The sequence below is a fragment of the Taudactylus pleione genome, unplaced genomic scaffold (assembly GCF_031769625.1).
Source record: "Taudactylus pleione unplaced genomic scaffold, aTauple2 ptg000703l, whole genome shotgun sequence".
NCBI lineage: Eukaryota > Metazoa > Chordata > Amphibia > Anura > Myobatrachidae > Taudactylus > Taudactylus pleione.
Window position 1 is genome coordinate 5,314,126 of NW_028285105.1, and position 23,078 is coordinate 5,337,203.

The 23,078-nt window shown below is 43.2% G+C and overlaps 1 protein-coding gene across 2 annotated transcripts in view; it reads left to right on the forward strand.

The window, feature by feature from the left end:
• SCARB2 (scavenger receptor class B member 2) overlaps positions 1-23,078 on the forward strand; it is a 73,306-nt gene that overhangs the window by 34,353 nt on the left and 15,875 nt on the right. For both annotated transcript variants that reach the window (XM_088456421.1, XM_088456419.1), the window contains exons 3-8: positions 4,064-4,211; positions 7,954-8,154; positions 10,354-10,445; positions 14,325-14,444; positions 17,479-17,657; positions 18,659-18,777. In XM_088456421.1, the coding sequence (XP_088312547.1) occupies positions 4,064-4,211; positions 7,954-8,154; positions 10,354-10,445; positions 14,325-14,444; positions 17,479-17,657; positions 18,659-18,777 (859 nt within the window). The remainder of the gene's footprint in view (positions 1-4,063; positions 4,212-7,953; positions 8,155-10,353; positions 10,446-14,324; positions 14,445-17,478; positions 17,658-18,658; positions 18,778-23,078) is intronic.

Genomic DNA, 23,078 nt, shown 5'->3' on the forward strand with positions numbered 1-23,078 from the left:
CATAGCTTTGGGTGACCACCCACAGCTATAGCGAGCGGCCAAAATGATGGTCGCGATGGTCAAGACCATCGTGACCATCGGGTTTGCGACGAGACCCTGCGGTAGGGTCTCGTTGCCGCAAGCCCAGGTGTGCTTTTGGCTCTATCAGAGCCAAAAGCACTCCCACTGACATCACTAGTGATGTCAGTGGGGCCGGACCCATGGGAACGCCTCCGTCTGGGCAGCCACGCCCCTGGCACGCCCACCAAAGGGGGGTGCTGTCAATCACCATCGACAGCACGCCCCTGTTGGTGCGAGACCCGTAACGACGGCTTGGCCGTCGTTATTCGGGTCTCGCGCATGCGCATGACGGAGCCGCCTCCGTTGTGCGCATGCGCACTTGGGCACCATCGACCTGCTTGCGAGCAGGTCTGAATCAGGCCCTGTGAGCGATGCTGCCTCCTTGTATGCAAATGCTGCAACATATTACACAGGTGACTGGATTTGCAAAGCTGCAGGTTCGCGTCTCAATACATCTCACGGCGGCTGCGATATTTGCATATTTTTGCGTAGCAGATCCATACATAGATGCAGCAGTGGTGGCATTATTGTACACTCTGAATCAGGCCCATAGTTCCTTGACACATTTCTTTGCTAACGCACTTTCATCAGATGGATAAATACATATCTGTGCTTCACTTGTATTTAAAGTTCTGTGCTCCTTAAACAATTAAGATACAGAATAGGATTTTTCAGGCTACCCAGAGGCTTAAGTCATCTACCGTAAAGTTTTCCTCTTGTTCATCTGCCACATTCTGTAACATTAGCCGGTGATGACCAACTGGATTGGGCTCGGTATAACCGCAAAACCTGTAGCATCATAGAAGAGAATCTTCTTTTTTTTTTTGTGGGAAAAAAAAACTAGCTCGTACTTATAGCAGTTGTGATCTTAACAACACTCATGGGTCATGTGAGTTGAGGCAAATTGTTGTTTCTCCACTATGAAACAGAGTACCAGTCTTTTGTGGCAGTAATGTATACCCTTGTTAAGCACCTAAAAAAAATTGGATATTTAATGATGATTTAGCATCGTTTTCAATTCTGTTCCAAAATCTTGCAGTGTTTCTGTAACTCGAAACGTAAGGCAGATAAAGTAATTTGGATTTGGGAGGAAAAGTTACCTTAGGGCAGGGCTTGACAAATTTTTCTAAAATCTAGGAACCAGGATGAAAGTGTCGGAGCCAGACCACCGCCCCCCCCCCAAAAAAAACAGGAGTGACTGGAGAGCACAGCACTGTGTGTTATGCAACTGTTATACACACTATACTAGTCCACAAAATGGTCACAGTTGAATGGATACAGTAAAATGGAGGCTCCCTCTCTGCTCCACCCCCCACCTTCCAGTAATAACGGACCACATTTCACATAAAATAATGGTTCCAGAAAGTACAACAAAACCCCCGTCCCCTCGTGGTCACACCATAGACCCTACTATCGGAGAGATCTATGCAGCCGGAGATAGACGACAGCAGATAGCCGGGACGTACAGGAGGATCAGCGTAGACTGGGACAGACAGCAGGGATCAGAGCAGGCCGAGACGGACAGAGGCACAGCAGTCACCGCAGGCGACACTTAGCACATGCACTCCTGTGCATGATCTGATCACCGCAATACTATAGGCACGAATCTCCGCCGGAACTGATGAGGATCTGCTTCCTCCCTCACTGCAAAATCTAGTAGCCAGCCAGCAAAATCTGGTAGCCATGGCGACCTGGCCCCCGGGTTTTGTCGAGCCCTGCCTTAGGGGTCAAAATTTCATGGTGATTCCTTAATAAACACCTGGTGATATTTCAAGTAAAGTGAAATAAATAAGCCGCGATTAGTAAATAGTTTAATAAATTGAAAAATTTATATTTCGGAAACTAATGGTCAGACAGTCAAGACAGACAGGTTTTTTCTTTTAGTGGGGTGCTGCCAAAAGGGCAGGGCGCAGCGCCCCGCTAAAACAGCCTGGCGGAAACGCTAACCCTACTGCATCAGTCAGTAATATCTAGGAGCCAGCAGGATCTTATAAGTGGACCAGGAAAAATGTACTTCTGTTTATTGCAATGCAAATGACTGCCAAAAGGTAAGTAACATCAATGATACTCTATGCACATTGGCAGAGTTACCATAAGAACTTCCAGCCCTAGAACATTTAAGGAGACGTGATTAATCAGGGGAGTTTTCACATGCCCCATTATGCATATTGGGCCACCGTGAAGATACTATGATGCTGTTAAGTGGTGACACTATGATGGTTGCGGCGTGGCCATACAGTATATTCTTGCAGTATGCAGCAATGTAATGCATACCAGATGCGTCTCCGTCCCTTTCCTTCCCACAATTCATATTGCTACAGAGAACATAACAGGAAATAATTGAAACAAAACAAGCTATCTGCACTGACCTCTGTATCCTTCTGCTGCCTGCCCACTCAGGGATTACCACCCTAAATGTATCGCTAGACTGAAAACTAGTGGAACTTGTGGCATAATGTTTAATGTGTCGTGCATTGGGTACAAAGTGTAAGAGTATAAATAATGGAACTAACATAGTAGGGTGGTTAAATGATTTCTATTTGCGATGTAAGTATACCAAACCGTCTGCAATATAGATTCACAAAGCAACATAATAGATTTATCCACCTTTTATCCTAAAGACAGAAATACAATAAACTCAATCTTTGCAGAATGTTACACTACAAAAGACTCTCTTGCATATGTCATGCAGGTTTGCTGACAGTAAAATTCTTTGACTGCAGAAAAAAAAGAAAGTGGGTTGGGCGGACTAGTAATATTTATTATAGGGAGAGAATGTTTTTTCCCCATCGGTTAAAGCCAGCGATAGCTTTCATGGGGTCTCTCTGGAGGAGGCTTCCTCATGCTGGTATAGCAGTGGTACAAGTACTGCAACACTGCTCCTATCCCTATCTCAGGATGGTGATAGCAGAAGATCCTTAGCAGAGAGCATGCTTTATCATTTAAATAAAGTCTTTTTTTTTTTGTAAGTTAATGAAAAGTTTGTTTGGTTTTTTACTACTTTTTGTGTTTTTTTATTTTTGTGAAAATGTTGACCTTAATAGGCAATGCAAGATTTTGTAATTCACAATATATAGTAAATACGTCCAATAATGTTGGTTAAGGCAGGGCGGTTTATTAGTACAAGTAATGAGAGTACTTGGCCTTTATGGAGTTTTCTGCAATGTTGTCTCCTACTGTATCTCATCATTTGAAACCTCCAGACCATTACAATGCCCCATATTGTCCTCATACCCATGTATGATACCCAATCCACATCCCACTCAGCATTTCACCCATTGCTCAGCAGACTCTTGACAGGAAAGGGGCAGGCTGCAAGTCCTCCCTCTGCCAGGGGTGGCCCCACCACTCAATGAGCACCTTCAATACCCACTGTGCCCACCAACGGCCAGCGCCAGCACACTCTGCAAGCCGGGACAGCTCTCGGCAGTGTAAGGAAGATGCCGGCTGGAGCATCCATCAGAAAGGCCCTGGAGAGAACACTGCAGGTTGTAGACATCGGTGCCACACTGCCTGATGTTTTCCAGCAGCAATCGTTTAAAAAGCAAGTCCAACCTGGATGATTGGCAGTTTAAATCATGCAGACTTGCCAGAATCATGCTGATGACTGCATCTCGCAGTCTATTACATTTCCCCCTATAACTGATAGCTTACAAGTTAAGTGTATGAAGATGGTATAGGGAGTTGTTTGTGTTCATATTTCTTGCTTGGAGTGTTGGTAAGTAGCTTGTTTACTTCAAGTAGAAACATTGGTTAACAATATTTTATGACCAATATTAAAAACTTCGGTACTACTGATCCCTTCCCTGGGAAACTTTAAGCAGCCAGCTCTGCCAGGTAACCATCGGTACACTAAATACTTTGTACTCCGACTTTTGTAATTCACTCAATAATAAAATATTTACTTTGGATACATATTTTTTTTAGACATTTACATAATCCCTTGTCTGTGCTTACATTTGTGTTCAAGCAGTACATTTTGTTGTGTTCACTCCTCTGTTAGGGAGTATCGACCTAAAGAGGATATTGAGTTTCAAGAAAATGCCACCGAAGTGTCTGCTGTCAGTAAAAAAACCTACATTTTTGAAGCTGGTAAATCTGTGGGGAATCCAAACACCGACTTTATCCGAACAATTAACATTCCTATTGTGGTAAGTTTTATTTGTGTCAGTTTTTAAAGGTATAAAATAGTATTACTGAACCTCAGGTGCAATTCATATGTGTGTATCTCTATTTCAGCACTAATACTGTCATATGAAAGCAGTATCAGAATTGCAGATTAGTACAAATCAAACAAAAAAGTACATCAGGTACATTGAATTCTTACCAGAACAGCTCAGAAATGAATAGCTATGGAAGAACCCCTTCCACACAGTGCCAAATGCTCTGCTCATCTGAAACTCCCACTTTGGGCTACATTTACTAAAGGTTGATTGTGCAGGGTTTCAGAAACTGAATGGGATCCATGTATTGAGGATGGGATCATGGTCAAAACTACAGTATTTACTAAAGGTTGTCTTGACCTAAGTTGATCCCGTTGGTTTCTATACCACGGTTTAGTAGTGCTGCATGGATTCACAGGTACAGGTCAGTATTCTATATATTTTATTTGAAAAATAGAAAATTGAAGAAAAAAAATGGTGTAGGGTCCCCTCTCAAAAACAAAACCAGCACTAGGCCTTTAAGCCTTGGCTAGTAGCGAAGGAATAAGGTGACAAAGATTGTGAGGTCCCCCAAAAATTTTTGCTAGCAGACTGTAACCTGTCGCTTAAAGGCCTAATGCTGGTTATTATTTTGCAGGGGGACCCCACACTGTTGGTTGTTTTTTTTTTATCATTTTCTTTTTGTCACAAATATTATATATAGAAGAATCTTTCCACAAACACAACTGTCAAAAGCAACTACCGGTAATTATTATAAGCCTTTTTGCTTCAGGTTCGAAACCCGCTGCTTTGTAAATCTGGCGCTTTGTATATTTCTAATTGGAGAAACTTGGTATATTGCTTTTCTGTCTAAAGTGTAGTGTTACGTCAAAATTTAGTTTAGTCAATCGCCGGGATGTAAAACCGCCCATCAATCATCACAATCCCATCAGAATTTAATCACGTTGCTTAGTAAATGCCTCCTAATGTACAGTTGCAGTTACAAGTGCTAAATGAACAACTATTGTCAATTAGTTAACTCGGCAGAAGTATCTTCAGTAACTTAAGTGGGATGATTGGGAATATTTTGTACTCGGTGGAAGGGTCTTGTATTGTAGAAGTTAAAAAAACAGTTGTTTACCCTTCAAGATTTTGGCAATTTAGCCCATTGATTTAAATTGACAGTATTTTAAAAAGCATTAAATCTACAAGAGAAAGGAATGAAATATTGCAGCTGTCTGCATCTCAGGCTGTTATATTTGGACTCCCTGTGTTCTATAAAAGGAAAATTTTATTTTTATTACATGGCCACAATAGAGGATGTTGTATGCGTATACATTTTGCAATTCAAATACATATTTACTTGTACTTTAGGCAAAAGAGTAAAATTAGCCAGGATCTGATTTCACTGCTCAAATAAGGATGTTGTGTTTTTTTCATGTGGTAAACTCATGTACTACTTTTAGATCGCATTTTTAAATTCCTACCAGATAATATATGGAAATGAAAATTTACAGACACATGAACTAAACAATTATTGTTTGTGTCAATTTTTTTTTAATACTTCTATATTTAGTGTTTTTTTTCCCCAGCTATTTATTTATTGCAACAGAAAAATAGCACAGGTCATACAAGAAGAGAGGGTCAAATCATTCAGAGCATACAAAAAATAGACTGAAATGAAAATAGTTAGGAACTAAATATGCATTTAAAGTCTGCGACCCATTGCAAACAAAAAACTGATAAGGTAAGAAATGGAGACCAAGTACTGCTGAGAGCAAATAGCGAAACAGCTGCTGGTTTTTTTGTTCAATAGAGGGATGATATGTGGGGTAAGGGACCAAGTAAGGGAAGTGGCGGAACTCAGGAACTTTCAGTGGTATTTTATTCAATATCTTAATGCTTAGTTAGTGTTAAAATAAAGCTGTGTACATAATTACCAGAGAAAGCTCTTTTGTTAGTCACTATATAAGAACACAGATCACTGGATAAGTAAGACTATTGTTGTGCATGTGTACCTCTTGTGTCACGGGCATTCGCAGTTTAATCAAATAATGATAATCTGTGCCCCCTTTAATCAAATAATAATCTATGTCCCCTTTAAACTCACCAGGCGAAGGGAGATGAGCTGAGAGTGACAGGCAGAGGCTGTGGGGGAGAGGCAAAGGGTGATGGGCAGAGGCAGAGGTTGACAGCCAGAAGGTGAGGGGGAGAGGCACAGGGTGACGGGGAGAGGGTGACTAGAAAAAGACATTCATGCAGAGTGACAAACCAAAAAATCATTGGGGAAACAATAATTGGATAACAGTTTTTCCAATTACATCCCATTACAACAATGGGATGTAATTGGATAACAGCTGGCAAAATTCTCTCCTAGTGGGTGCTGGAATCAAAGGTAGAGGGAAGTCAGGTATGTACCATTGTAAGACTTCCACTTTTGAATGAAGGGTTATCCCAAAGCATTCTTAAATGATCACCCTTATGTATCTGCAGTAGCTGGGAAAAGGGGGAGGCCTTCTGCATTCACATCACTAGTGATGTCAGTGGGGCCGGCTTCAGACGGTAGGGAACGCCTCCGTCTGGCAGGCACGTACCTGGCACGCCCACCAAAGGGGGCGTGCTGTCAATCAACATCGACAGCACACCCCCTTTGGTGCGAGACCCGGAGCGATGGAGAGCCCGTCGCTCGCCGGGTCTCGCGCATGCGCACGACGGAGCTCCCTCCGTCATGCGCAGTGGGGGAACATCGACCCGCTTGCGAGCGTACTGCCGCTCACGAGCGGGTCTGAATGACCCCCATAGTCACCTTCATGGTAACACCCATCTCATCAATTAACTAGTTCAACACAAGTGTCTGCAATCATAAATTAAGTGGGAAGTCCAGGAGCAGAACATTTTGTACCTTGTGGAAGGGGTCCTGTTCAAGGGTATGTAGCAACTAGATCAGATTCTCGCTATCATTTATTTAATACATTCTATTAAATGATAGCTGGAATCTGATGGCTGTCCTCTTTAGAAGGCTTGTTAAATCTCACGATCTGTATCCCTGCAATATGGAATGTCTTTTAACACAGAGAAAACATAATAAATATATCCCTAAGTCATGATGACACCTAATGACATGATCTGCTAGGCTCTAATATGGTTCTCTTGATCTTGACTTGGAGAATAAAGATGAGGAGACCCCCTAATAAGACAGTTGTGCCTGCTGCTGTTATTGGGATCACTAACTATAATTCACTTCTGTGTTGATTTAGGTTTCTAGAGATGTTTAGAAATGTCAAACCCAAAGTTTTGTGTACATCTTAGACATACTCACGGCCGTCACTAAATCTTTTGTGCCACTCAAACTCACCTGCACGTGACACACAATTTGCCCCGTAAGCCTCGGTTAACATTGTTCAATTTGACTAAAAATTTGAAGTTAACACGTTGGTCTACTTTTGAACTAAGCATTTTACGAAGCACGGAAAAAAAACAACTTCTTTAAAGGCTATGTGATAGCAAACTATCTGTGCGAGAGGGGTGAAACGTGCAAAACCGTTTTGGAATAGTCCAAGGTCGATGTTCCCCCTCTCCCTATAAATTCACGCAATATGGTTTATTGCTTACAAGTACGGTCTCATTTTTTTTATTGCCACGCCTCGTATACATGACATTCATTTGGAAGACAGATTTGATACATGCAAAATGAAAAAACTTGAAAAAAATGTAAAAGTCATAATTATTTAACTTGTTCTCTTACTGTCAGACACTGTTGCAGATGACAAGAAATAGCTACTATTTTAAATATATAAAACCAGTAGTTAATGCAGCATTGAAGACTTACAAGGAAGGAATGTTTGTCACACGACCCGTTCATGAATTGCTGTGGGGCTACAAGGACCCAATTCTATCTTTGGTTCACACAGTGATGCCGGACATCAGTGACATGTTTGGTCTATTCTACAATGTAAGTTTATTATTTTTGCTTTGAAACTACATTACTGAAAATTGTGTAAAATAAAAAATGTTCATAAAACAAAATGTGTGGGAGTATAGTTTTAAAAAAGAATGGTCCTGGAGTTTTATAGCCCATTTATGAATGGGGTAGTTTATATATTTATGACTAGGGGGTCTATGTGCTAAGCAGTGTTAGAAGACAAAGTGAAAAGTGATAATATGCCAGCCAATCAGCTCCCAACTATAATTTTTCAAACACAGTCTGTGAGATGACAGTTGGGAGCTGATTGGCTGGCACCTTATCACTTTCTTATCACTTTTCACTCTCTCCTAACTGCTTAGTAAATAGACATCTAGATCATATTTCATACTTTTTGTAGCCTAAGAGAACTGTTTTGTGTACACCAGTCCATTTTTTTTTCAGCATAGTGAAGTAGACAATCTTTTTATTTTAGCTACATTTTACAGGAAAATTAGCAAAGAAACCTTACAGTAGTTGAGCATAAACAACTTTAAACAACTACAGACGCATATTGCAGCTCAATAAGTGCCACTGGGAAGCTGGAGTAAGATCAGGGGGAGACCATGAAAATACCAAATGGGGTTGGTCATAGTGTACAAATATACTCATGTCTCCATTATAAAATGTGCTGTGACCTCCTGTGGTTTATTTTATTATATGGCACTTTTATTGGCTTTGACATTTTTTTTTTTTTTTACAACTCTACTTACAGTAATGATAAATGTATCATAGTTCAGCTTTACTAATACTGTTGTTATTTTAGGCTTGCTGACTATGTTAAAGGCTCACTGCATTGCCTATGTGTGTGACACCGCTGACTAAGCAGTGCTAAATTGCAGTTTTCTAGGATGGTGGTGTCTTGTGTCTTCTAGCAATGTTGAGACATATGTTGCCTACACAAAAGGGAATACAAGCTCCTGCTATGGAGACATGTGTGTGACCTGTTAATAAGGGAACAGAGAACAGCAATGTCAGCAACATGGTTTCTATCATTGGTACACTAGCTGAGGTCAGATGATCTACAGTAGTCTAGACAGTGCTCCTAATGGTGGGTACACACTGGGCGATATTACTGAGCGACTGCACGATTACGACATCGTAATCGTGCAGTCGCTCAGTAATTGTGCACAAATCATGCACGTTTATGTCGGAAACGACCAGCGATGCGCACTCCCACTGGTAGTTTCCGACATTGTCCTTTGCCTGAACATGCAGCACAGCCTGACGACCTCGTCAGGTTGCTGCATGTTGGGGAATGGGGGAGAGAGTTCGGCGCTGAACGATATCGTTAATGATATCGTTCAGCGGCTGTGCTCAATGTCATGAACGACATTGAGCACAGCCTGCCGGGGACACACTACACGATATCACTCAGGGAGCATATCGTGTAGTGTGTACGCACCATAAGGGTGCTTCTCAGGTCTGACTAAATGAGTGCCTTTCCTGCTGTTTATTGCTCCTCATTCTTCTTATTGTAGGATATGTATACTCTGATTCCCCAGTGGCTGCACTAGTGGAATATAGAGATTCCCTACATAGATCTGGTTCCCTGTGCTTTCCAGTACTCTCCTGTCATGGTGGTGCCCTAGGCCCTATATTGTCCTGACACTATCCCAAGACCATTGGACCAGGCCAAAGAAGCACATTCTGTGAGCCAGTAGTATACTTGATGTACATATATAGAGATGACAGAGGGCAAAAGCAGACTGTGTGTACATTTTATTTATTTTTTTAGCAAAGGTTGAATTTTTTCATTAAATGTACTTTACAAATTATAATAGTTGAGGTTTTGACACCACAAACCACCAATTCTCACAGCACAATGGGCCAGATTCAGAGGTGCACGCATGTTTTAAGTCTGTGCCTTAGTCGCACAGCGCATGCGTCCCAATTGCCACACGCAGATGGCCGATATTTTAAGTCTGCCATGCGTCTTAGTCGCACCATTACCCCACCATTTATTGTTTGAAGAAGGTCGCAGACCCTGATTATAGAACTCAAGTAATGCACATATGGCACATATGGCACGTACAAAACAAATCAATTAGTTTTAGAATTTATCATTTTGTTAGACTTGAACAATTTAGCTTTAAGAGGGGCTAAACGTGGATAACTGTTTTGCATTGCAATTAAATCATGTAACTGGCTAGTTATCCTAAGACTGCTGTATATTTTCTTACATCACAGATGAATGCAACAAGTGATGGGACATATATGTATCTCACTGGTTCAAAGGATTACATGGATTTTACCAAGATTGCGGAGTGGAATGGAAAAAGGTAGGAATAGGTTTGTTTTATTTCTTTATAATTTTTATGGCCACCAATTGGTTAATCTAAAGGTTCTCCAATGTATTCTATACATAGACTAGCTGATGTACCCGGTTTTACCCAGGTAGACCTTAGATATTTACTGTTTCCATTTCCATCTTACCACCTCTATAGCAGTGTATCACTGCTATAGTAAGACATTACCCGCCCTCACCTGTGTACTAACACATTCCACTCTCACACCTCTGTAGAAACACATTATCCTCGATCACCTCTATAGTTTCACCTGTGTTGTAACACATTCAACATTTCCCTGCCTCACCTGTGTAGAAATACAATCCCTCCCTCACACCTGTAGTAACTTATTCCCCTCCCTCACCTCAGAAGTAACACATTCCCCTCCCTCACCCGTGATGTAACATATTCCCTTCCCCCACCCCGTAGTAACACATTTGACATTCCCCTCCCTCACCTGTGTAGTAACACATTCCCCTCCCTCACTATTCAAATAGGGGAGCCATACCAACTGCCAGTGATGATTGGCAGCACTTGGGATGACATTTAGTGTTTGAATATTGAACTGTGCTACAGCCATGATGAGACAGTCAGGCAGGACATTGCACAGGGGGAGGAAACATTTTAGCCCTTTTCACCCCATAGGAGTCAAATTTAAAAAAATCCCTTCATAATGGGCACCTACAGATGTGCCCAGTTACATTGTGGCTGATCGCTGCGATCGCACCATGCATTCCTATGGAGGCGCAGTCACATACGCAGTGCACGTATCCACTCTCCAGCGCGCGTCTCGTCATATTCGCCACGACAGCGGCAACAATATAGCTGGGCATATCTGTACGTCATGAAAGGCATATACTCCGTTCAAACGGACAAACATGCCTGCATTTTTCCTACCACTCCCCCGTCACCACCCCCAAATGCTCACAGCCTCTGCGATGGATTCCTCTGTGCATACGTAATTGCAGTGCGGCTTATACACATGCAATGGCTAACAATCGCTCGATCTGCGTACAAAGTTGCATTTGCAAACGCTGCTGAATTAGGCCATTTATATCTGTCGCACCTGCAATGTAGCATGGTTTTACCAAGATGCACAGTTACTTGCTCTTTCTTACCCTATTCCCTACTCTGAATCAGGCCCACAGACATGATCACTGTTCCTTCTATAGTCTTGTTGAGAAACTATGCTAAGCAATTTAATACTTGCAATACATGGAGGAAGACGAGGACCATTTTAAAAATGTTTTAATAGTTTTTAGGCATGGATATCCTTTTAATAGTTTGAAGAAATATGGGCCTGATTCTGAGGTGCACCCTATTGTAGCCGTGACTGTGTCTTTATCCTTATGCCGTGGCTGAAGGTCTACCTATTAATCCGCTGCTTTACATAATAAAACACACTGTCGGTCACACCTTCGAATATTGCACCAGTCCTATGCAGGCGCGGAATCTCCGGGTAAACATGGCCGCTGCTGTCAGCGCAACTGCGGCAAAGGTGGTTACGTGAAGACGCCAGTGTTTGCCTAACTACCCCCCATTACTTCCTCTGAACGCCCATTCTGGTCTCTTGCATCCAAATTCTTACGACCTTTTCCAGTGGTACCCATACTCAGTGTGACTCTGATGAAGGCGTAGACTGAAAACTTTGTCCGCTTGTGTGCGGCATTGACACTGTGTGTACCTCATAACTCCAATTATGGAAGATGTAATCATAGTAAAGGTCCACCACCACTATGTTTATTTAATGCCTCAAAGTCAGAATGTTCTGATGGCAAGTAAGGGAAAGACTTACTATTAGGTAGAGGAACATCATAAAGTGGCCACGTAGTTATATCATACTTTTCAGGTAAGTCAGGTTGATGGGGCCAATAGTAAAGCTAAAATATTATAGAAAAACAGATAACAAGAGCAAACATTACACTGAACACAGAAAAGCTACTTTGAGAAAATATAGGATGGCACTGTGGTGTTTCCCAGCCCTCAGGCCATGGGTTCGATTGCTAACAGGGCCCAATCATTGTGGAGTTTATGGGGCTGATACAGAGTTGGCCACAAAATTTGCTTCCAAAAAATGCATATGCAAAACTTATACATGCACCTACATGTCAGAGCTGCACTACACCCATACAGCTCTGCATATGCAAATTTGTGAAAGCCTACTGAAAATTCATTAAGCACATCATCATACTTACATACGTCTGTCAGCTTAAAAAAACAAATACAGTGTAGCCAGCAGTAACTCTGTAAGTCCAGACTGGTAGCATAAAAATTGAGGGGGCCCTCCTCAAAAGCGCAGGATTGAGATAGGCTTGGGCTGGTGGCACTATAGCAGGGGCTCAGCCTGTCAAAGCTTAGTGCTGGTAGCAAGTTTTTTGCAAGTATCTGTGCTGATATTTGCACCAGCCTCAGGCATCCGTAACAGACAGGCGTATCAGCGGGTGTCTGCAAGGCTGCATTGGGCACATGAATATTTACACACCCCTATTGTAAATTGCCCTGTAAGAATACACACTGGGCCTGATTCAGAGTTGTATGCGACTTTGTACGCAGCGGCTGTGCAATCATATGTCACAGGAGGCGTCTTGTGCAAATAGACGCCTCCTGCCAGCTTCTGTGATCCGCTGCTCTGTCCAAGAACATAGTCATGGCAATAGCGTGACTTGAGCTGGTGGCACGATAGAGTTGTACGGGTTTGCATACAACTATGCATCAGGCCCACAGTGCAAATATAAGAGAAAGATAAATATGCTAAGCAACCCTGCAACTGGATCTACATGTCCTTATATTCTCCCTGTGTGCGTGTGTTTCCTCTGGGTGCTCTCGTTTTCTCCCAAACTCAAGAGACATACTGGCAGCTTAATTGTCTTCTGACAGAAGTGGGCATGTGTTAGGAAATTTGGACCTAATCCAGAGACGTACGCTAATACCACTGCTGCAAATTTGTACGCAGCAGCTGTGCGAAATATGCAAATGTCGCCGCCACCTGGATTTGGATTGAGGTGCCCACAAGCAGCTTCACAAATCCAAGTGACTGCATACAAAGGTGCAGCATCGATCGCAGATCAGTCGATAATTGGCCTTTTTCAGCATCCCTGTGGTCGCGCACAATGGCCGTGGAAACTGAGACACTAGAGCCTGTAGTACTATGTATGAGATCGCAGTCACAGGCTGAGACACGCCCTGAAAACGGTCGCGACAACCCTACGTTAGAGTGCCCAACCCCAATTACCACCCACAAACGGTCCCTGCCTGTCAATCACTTTGAGACTAAATCCTCACTGTCAGTGACGGCTACAATCCATCCGGACACGTGTAGTAACATCGGCCATTTGTGAAAACATCAGCATTGCATCCAGTTCTGAATAGGGTCCTATGCTTCAAATATTGGCTTCTCCCATGCAGGTAGGCAGTCAGATAATGTTTACACACAAATTCCCAGCACACTACTGTGTATAGATAAAATGCAGGATTACTAGTAGGTTAAAGTATGTTTGCTCTCAGTTTAAACCACAATAACATATGACCCTATATTGGTAGTTTCAGTGTTTAGTCATTGGGGCATGCTATTAGCAGAAGTGCTGTGACGTGGCAGATGTCATATGTGCTAGCAGTTCTGTATTTTATTTATAAATGGGAGGCAGCCTTAATTAATGTGTCCTACACTGTGACAGTAGTGTGCCAGGAGGTTCTCTTTTTAAAGATACAGTGTGCGCCAAACAATGAAATACACGGTTTGTTCTGTTTATGTAATAAACTTACACTCTGTCTGATATAAAAATGTGGCTACATTTTACTTTACAAAACTGTAACATGATGACATTTACTTTACTCTTTGATATTATATTTAGATTTCTAATTTTTTTCTTTTAGAAATCTTACATGGTGGACATCGAGCGCATGCAATATGATTAATGGAACAGATGGAACCACTTTTCACCCATTGATAAACAAAGATGAAATTATTTACTTGTTTTCATCAGACCTATGTAGGTAAGGAGTAAACACTTTCTGCAAAACCATAAGACAGTTACCTATTGCTTATAGGCCCCCTGAATCTAAAATATAGGTGGCCATGAACTATCCATGACCCGGAATGGTCCATATCTTCTTAACCAGACTACATTTCACAGTATTGCTATGTGTTGTGTGTTGGTTACTGAGGGGCAGATTCCATTAGCTACAAAGTTCAATTCACTGACCCCAGCTGCATGATTTCGCCGAACATCCCAAGTAACCTGTCTGATATTCACGCAGTTGATCCCGATGCTGCATATTTGGATGCGGCCATCGGATCACAATAGCTGGCCACCTGCGTTTTTGCATATTTTAGCACAGCTGCTGCGCACAAAGGGCCTGATTCAGAGCCGCTCGTAAGCGTTCGCTCCGAGCGACGTTCGCACATCTGCGCATGCGTATGGGTTTTAGTACGCATGCGCGAACCAGTCAGTGCGGTCTAAAATCGTGTGCTCGCAAAATAGCGAATGCCTGCTAATTTGAGTGACAGGATGAGGCGTTTGTGGGTGGTAACAGGGAAAGGTGCTTGAAAACGGGGAGTGGAGATCCGAACGCAGGCATGCCAAACGGTCAAAACAGGCGTTTTAAGGGTGTGCATAATTAACATAGCAGCGTCATTGACCACGTCACTTGGTTGTATTTTAGCCTGAACTGCTCGCATGATTGTGGTAGGAAAATGCTACCACAAGCACTGCGAGCAGTTCATACGCCTTTCGATGTACTCGATTAATCAAATAAATAGCGGAGATGACGTATGATGCGAGCGGCCAGGGGGCGTGTTTTCCAAAATAGTGAGCGCATATTTTGGACGCTCGTTCAGACATAGAGGCGTCAACAGACCGCAAAGAGCGAGCGCTTAATTTAAATAGCCAGCCCCTTTTTCTGAACGAGCTTCTGCAAATAGCGTCCGGCTCTGAATCAGGCCCAAAGGTGCAGCGCTGTTGCTAAGGCGTCCATCTCTGCATCAGGCTCAGTGGGCTTTATTCAGTGTTATACCGATGTTTCCTGAGTTGAGTGATGATCGGCAGACTGCACACGCGTCACAACTAACTGAGGTCCCACCAGGGTGCCTCCTGTATAGCTCCTTGTTTAGGAGTAACTGCCTCAGTTCCCTATTATCCAATTAAGATAAAATACTTAATGTAAAATACAGTCAGGTGCATAAATATTGGAACATTGACAGAATTTTCATATTTTGGCCTCTATTCACCACCACAATGGCTTTGAAATGAAACAAACAAGATGTGCTTTAACTGCAGACTTTTATGTGCCTCCCACTTTTTAAGGGGCCAAAAGTAATGGGACTATCAATTCAAAGGCTATTTCATGGACAGGTGTGGGCTATTCCCTCGTTATTTCATTATCAATTAAGCAGGTAAAAGGTCTGGAGTTGATTCTAGGTGTGACATTTGCATTTGGAATCAGTTGCTGTCGACTTTCAATATGAGATCCAAAGAGCTGTCACTATCAGTGAAGCAAGCCATCATTAGGCTGACAAATCAAAACAAACCCATCAGAGAGATAGCAAAAACATTAGGTGTGGCCAAATCAACTGGAACATTTTTAAAAAGAAAGAATGCATCGGAGAGCTCAGCAACACCAAAAGACTCGGAAGACCACGGAAAAACAACTGTGGTGGATGACAGAAGAATTATTTCCCTGGTGAAGAAAAACCCCTTCACAGCAGTTGGCCAAATCAAGAACACTCTCCAGGAGGTAGGTGTATATGTGTCAAAGTCAACAATCAAGAGAAGACTTCACAAGAGTGAATATAGAGGGTTCACCACAAGATGTAAACCATTGGTGAGCCACAGAAACAGGTAGACCAGATTAGAATTTGCCAAACAACATCTAAAAAAGCCATTACAGTTCTGAAACAACATCCTATGGACAGATGAGACAAAGATCAACTTGTACCAGAGTGATGGGAAGAGAAGAGTATGGAGAAGGAAAGGAACTGCTTTTGATCCAAAACATACCACCTCATCAGTGAAGCATGGTGGTGGTAGTCTCATGGAGTGGGCATGTATGGCTGCCAATGGAACTGGTTCCCTTGTATTTATTGATGATGTGACTGCTGACAAAAGCAGCAGAATTAATTCTGAAGTGTTTTGGGCAATATTATATGCTCATATTCAGTCAAATGCTTCAGAACTCATTGGACGGCGCTTCACAGTGCAGATGGACAATGACCCGAAGCATACTGCAAAAGCAACCAAAGAGTTTTTTAAGGCTAAAAAGTGGAATGTTATGCAATGGCCAAGTCAATCCCCTGACCTGAATCCGATTGAGCATGCATTTCACTTTATGAAGACAAAACTGAAGGGAAAATGCCCCAAGAACAAGCAGGAACTGAAGACATTTGCAGTAGAGGCCTGGCAGAGCATCACCAGGGATGAAACCCAGCGTCTGGTGATGTCTATGCGTTCCAGACTTCAGGCTGTAATTGCCTGCAAAGGATTTGCAACAAAGTATTAAAAAGTGAAAGTTAGATTTAGGATTGTTTAGTTTGTCCCATTACTTTTGGTCCCTTAAAAAGTGGGAGGCACATATAGAAACGGTTGTAATTCCTACACCGTTCACCTGATTTGGATGTAATTACCCTCAAATTAAATCTGAAAGTCTGCAGTTAAATCACATCTTGTTTGTTTCAATTCAAAGCCATTGTGGTGGTGAATAGAGGCCAAAATATGAAAATTCTGTCAATGTCCCAATATTTATGCACCTGACTGTAGGTAAGGTAAGCAAGTCCTAAATCCACATGTACAGAAAAGTGTGCCCAAAATGTATTAAAGTGGCTCTACAGCACCAGCTGACACCTGTTCAAACCACCTCATGCATTTTGCAATTCTTCCTTTGTCTCTGCAATCCCTTTCTGTCCACCCCTGTGATGTTCATGATCAGCCTTGCCTATACTGTACCTTTCTTTATCTGTTTAAATACATTTTCACAGGTTTACTTCCTTTAAGCAGTGAGCTGGTACTCAATTATTCAGCTTTTTCTTTCCCAGATCCTTGTATGCAACTTATGAAACTTCTAAAAGTGTGAAGAACATTGACGTCTTTCGTTTCGTCCCACCTGCCCAAGTTTATGCCAATGCAACTGTCAATCCTGATAACGCAGGATTCTGTGTGCCAGAGGGGAACTGCCTTCCATCAGGATTGCTTAATGCCAGTCAGTGCAAGCAAGGTATGGAATTCATGCTAACAACTTATCAGGCCACAGATATCAGATATTTTTCTTGACTGTCAATTTGAGACCTTTTCCCGTTTTGCAGAGAGAAACCGCTAAGAATATATGTCATTGATATATAAAATATGCCTGATACACTAATGTCTAGTTGTCAGTTGTGCCATTGTTGACCAGATCGGCTAGACATTGTTGTGGCCATTTGACGTCTGCTTGCATGTTTGTATTGAGACACCCATCTGCGGCTTTGCAAGTCGAAGCATCTGCCTACAATGATGCAGCATTGGTCGGAGATCATTCGATTATCACAGTCCTTAGTAGCCCTATGACTACTCAGATTGGCCACGCGAACTGAGACGCTAGAGCCATTTCCACTGCGTACAGGCTCTCATACTCAGTCTGTAACACGCTCCGAAAATGCGCATCTGCGCTCTTTGCTGCCGCTTCCCATTGCCTCCCCTAAACGCTGCCTGACTGTCACTTTGTGAGTAAAAATTTGCTGCAAGCGATTACAGTAATGTACCTTGATGCATAATTAGACACGTGCAGTTTATCAGTAATCGCTCAACTGCAAAAATATTGGCATTGCGTACATCTCTGATACAGGCCCAGTGTGTAATATATGTAAGTAGGCTTGTAACACAATCTGTCCAGCAAAGTTAATAGTAGAATATATGCCATAGGCTAGGAATTCCTTTATTAAATATACTCCACCCAGAATGGCACTCATAAAGTTCTCCGGAAGGCATAGCGAATCACATGTAGCCTTTCCTGTATTGCACCGAGTAGTGGCAATTCTTAAACTCACAACCCATTCCAGAGACCCATGTTCCTTCTCTTTGAAGTGTTGTTTATTCCTGTATTCAGCAAATAAGGCAACTTTGTTGGGCTCCCAAAAGGTTATCAACCAACAAGTTGCATAACAAAACGTTGCCTCATATTCTTCTGCACAATATTTTGACAGGCTTTGCAAATTTAGTTATTTTATGTCCTCCTGACAGGTGCACCCATCATACTGTCACCTCCCCATTTCTACCAAACTGATGAATCCGTTATTAACAGCATAGTAGGAATGAATCCCAACAAACAAGATCATGAAACCTTCCTGGACATTGATCTGGTAAGATAACCTTTATATAGTTCAGTTTTACTAGTTATAATTTATGTCATCAACAATTATAATAAGTTAATCAATACTTCTTGAAAACTATGTTTGGGATATACAGTATATAGGTGCAAAACATCAACCATAGATGTAGATATAAAGAGGTGCTAAACAACACCTGCTGACACAAGTTAGTGTAAAATGTAACATAACTACTGTATTACTGTTACATCCTTTTTTCCTGATAAAAACAAGTTGAGCGCAGGCTCCCCCACAGTAGGGCACATTCCAAAATGCTGGCACTTAAAGGGTTATGTAAGGTTGCAGGCCAGGCTAACAAAGCAGCAAGGGCAGTCCTTCCTGTTGCTTTGTGTCTCTATTGCAGGGGTGGGCAATAAGCGGCTCTCCAGCCATTGTGGAACTACACATCCCAGCATGCCCTGCAACAGGTTTACTATCAGTGCAAGCTAAAACTGTGGCAGGGCATGCTGGAATGTGTAGTTCCTCAACAGCTGGAAGGTCGCCCATTGCTCACCCCTGTTCTATAGTGACCCAATTACATAAAGCTGTGCACCAGTGGTCAGAGGAGAGTGTGCAGAGATTCTCCAATCAGCTCAAAACACTCTCCTCTGATCCCTGGTGCTCAGTCTAATGCCACATACACATTTGAGCGATATCGTTAAGTGTTTCCCTGCACTGCCGGGCTCAATGTCGTTAACAACATTGAGCATACACACTGAACGATATTGTTAACAAAATCTTTCAGTGACTGACGGCACCCTCCCTCATCCCCGAACTTGCACAACCTGACGATATCGTCAGGTTGCCCCGCAAGTATGGACGATGAAAGACATCTTTAACGATCCGCAGGAGTGCGCATCGTTAACAATATCTTGCATACACACTAGACGATATTGAACGCAATCAACGATATCATTATCGTTCATATTGTCCAATTTTTCGTCTAGGCGTGTACACGGCTTACGAGGTTGAGGTGGAATGTTCCTGGATAGATGAAAGCAATGGAGGAGATATATGAATAAGGGGTAATGTAGGGAACACTGGTAGTAAAGGCATGTGGGGGAAAATCTGATGAGGAGGAGGAGGCACATGAGGGAATAGCTGGTGGTCAGGTGGCGTAATGTGTGGAAAAAGCAGGACAGCCGAGGTGGAATGTGTGAGAAAAGGGGTGGAATGTGTGTGAAAAGATGGTGAGCAGGGTCTGGCAAGTGTGATAACATCTTGTGGGCGGAGGGCAGCATGTGTGAGGAAAGCAGATGGTCAGGGGGTGGCATATGTGAGATTAGTTGGTGGCAATAGTCATGTTTGACATAAACTGAAAACCTGATGAGCAGGGGGGCATATGAGAGAAACGCTGATGGGAAGGGGCGAATGTGAGGGAAATGCTAGTGAGATTGATATGTAATAAAAACAGATGGGCAGGGGGCAAGTGAGAGAAAAGCTAGTGGCAGGGGTCATATCTGAGAAAAGCTGGTGGCGGGGGCATATGAGGGAAAAGTTGGTGGGCAGTGCAAGGCATGCCAGTTTATAGCAGTAGGTGTGATATTTGCATGACCTCTGTGTATAGTGATCTGTGTGTATCAGTTTATGAGCTATTGTATCAGTATGACTTGTATACAGTCATCATCATGCCTCATGATGTCAATGTGGCCTAGGTATAGTGATTAGTCTGTATGATGCCAGGGGGACATTTTTATATTGATCAGTGTGTTTTAGGCAAGTGATGTCAGTGTGATCTGTATATAGTGGTCAGTGTGTATAGAGTAAGTGAATACAGTGGTGTGGACCGATAGAAGGAGCCTCAAATCGGTATCTTGCTAGGCACTAAGGGGTCTTAACCCAGCTCTGATGTGACACATACTCTTTGTTACGGTCTGCTAGTCACCATGTAAGACCTCTAGAATCGCAATGCTAATAACAGCCACCCGCTGTTCCTTTAGAACTGAAAACGCTCACCGGTACTTAGGTGGCCGCCTGGACTTACACTCGAGATAGTAGAGGCTTATACGGCTGTCCTAGGGCCACTGGGTGTAATGCGACTGTGATAAATTAGTTATGCAGGCTGAGTGCAGCCTAGGAAGCAGATAGAGATCCCGGCAGATATGTGGCTTTGAGGTCCAGTATGAATTCAGATAAAGTTACGGCCTTGCTGGCCGAGGTGCGGCTATTGAGCCGGGATGCGGCTTTCGAAGCCGAGAAGATAACAGACTGAGTTGCGGCCTAGTGGGCCGTGATGCGGCTATACAGCCGGGATGCGGCTTAGAGAGCCGAGATTGTAATAGGCTGAGTTGCGGCATAATGGGCCATGATGCGACTTTGAGAGCCAAGGTGGTAACAGGCTGAGTTGCGGCCTAATGGGCAGTGGTGTGGCTATACAGCAGGGATGTGGCTTGAGAGCCGAGATGGTACCAGATTACAATGAGCGTCGAGGCCACAGGCACAGCCTAATCCAGGAACACCGCAGGCAGAAATAATGAACACTCTAGATGGAGGACTGAGAGTACAGGACAAAAGTATTAAGGATACACAGCTGAACGGGCACAGACAAGCAGGACCACGACTGGCAGGAACCGGAAGGACACGTATTGAAACGGTATAGCGGCATGGCGGTGAAGACCCAGCAGGGTTAAGAAAGGTGTTTGTAACAAGGGAAACAAGGCAGGAGATTAATGGAATCCACAGGTGAGGAGAAAAGAGCACGAAGTATCACGTGCTGCAAGTCGGCATCCTAATCTAGCAACTAAAGATGCCGTTGTACGTAAACAGGATTGCGGGTGTGTGACTGGTGATACGAAGAAGGAGAGACACCGGAGCACGGGCAAGTAACAAGGCGCTTCTGACTTGTGACATTCTTAGAGGTGCGATCAGTTTCTGGTTGTACTTTGGTCTTGTTTGAGCAATAATGTTACACTACACAGTCACAAGACAAATGTGTCACCAAATGCACATTTTCATGATTGAACTTTCACTGTGTTTCTTAACAATCCCCCATAAAGTACAGCATATAAAAGCTATGTTGTAACTAGCTATTTATTTTCATGTGACCATTGGTGAAGCCTGAATCAGCTCGGCACCCCCACCCTCCTAATAGATAGTAGTCACCCTTGGCTTGCTTAAATGCAGATGTCAGTATTGTAAAGACTGAATATTTGTAGGGTTAGTACAAACCCCATTTTTAGTTCTGTTACATTAAGGTAACAGCTGCTGCATTTATTTTGTGATTCTGTGGTGTCTTCACTCTTAATTGCATGGTGCAGCGAATAGTAGAGATACAGATCAATTTTCAGTTCAGGCATCACTGTCTCCAGATGCAAAGGTAATAATTCCTGCCTGTGCCAGACCCACCACAGAGCATCTCTGTGACCACCATACAATACACAAAGCATTGCAGTGACCGCAATACAATACATAGAGAGCATCACAGTGACCGCCATACAACACAGAGAAGATGGCAGTGAACACCATATAACACGCTGCGCGTCACTTTGACCTCCATATAATAAGGAAAATCAATGACTGCCATATAATACAGAGAACATCAGTGACCAGGGCTTGACAAATCCTGGGGGCCAGGTAGCCATGGCTTCCAGATTTTGCTGCCTTGCTACCAGATTTTACAGTGAGGGAGGCAGCAGGTCCTCATCAGCCCTGGCGGAGATTCGTGCCTATAGTATTGCCGCGTTAATTTCATGCACAGGAGTGCATGTGCTGAGTGTCGCCTGAGGTGACTGCTGTGCTTGTGTCCGTCCCATCCTGCGCTGACTCCTCCTGTCCATCCCATCCTGCGCTGACTCCTCTCCGTTTCGGCCTGCGCTGACTCCATGCTGTCTGTCTCAGTCTATGCTGATCCGCCTGTACATCCCAGCTGTCTGTCTCCTATCTCTGGCTGCATAGAGCTCTCCGGTAGTAGGGTCTATGCGTGGCCAGGGATTGCGGAGCAGCTTCAGAGGGATAGTGGTGTGACCACGAGGGGCGGGGGTTTCTGTTGTACTTTCTGGCACCATTGTTTTATATGAAATGTGGTCCGTTATTACTGTAGGTTGGGGGGTGGAGCAGGGTTGCTGTGCAGCGCAGTGAGGGGGCCTCCATTTTACTGTATCCATTCAACTGCGACCATTTTGTGGACTAGTATAGTGTGTATAACAGTTGCATAACACACAGAGCTGTGCTCCTCACTCACTCCTTTAATTTTTTGGGGGGACAGTGATCTGGCTCCTAGATTTTCGAGACATTTGTCAAGCCCTGTCAATGACCACCATACAATAGAGTAGTTGTGACCGCCATATAATAGAGTA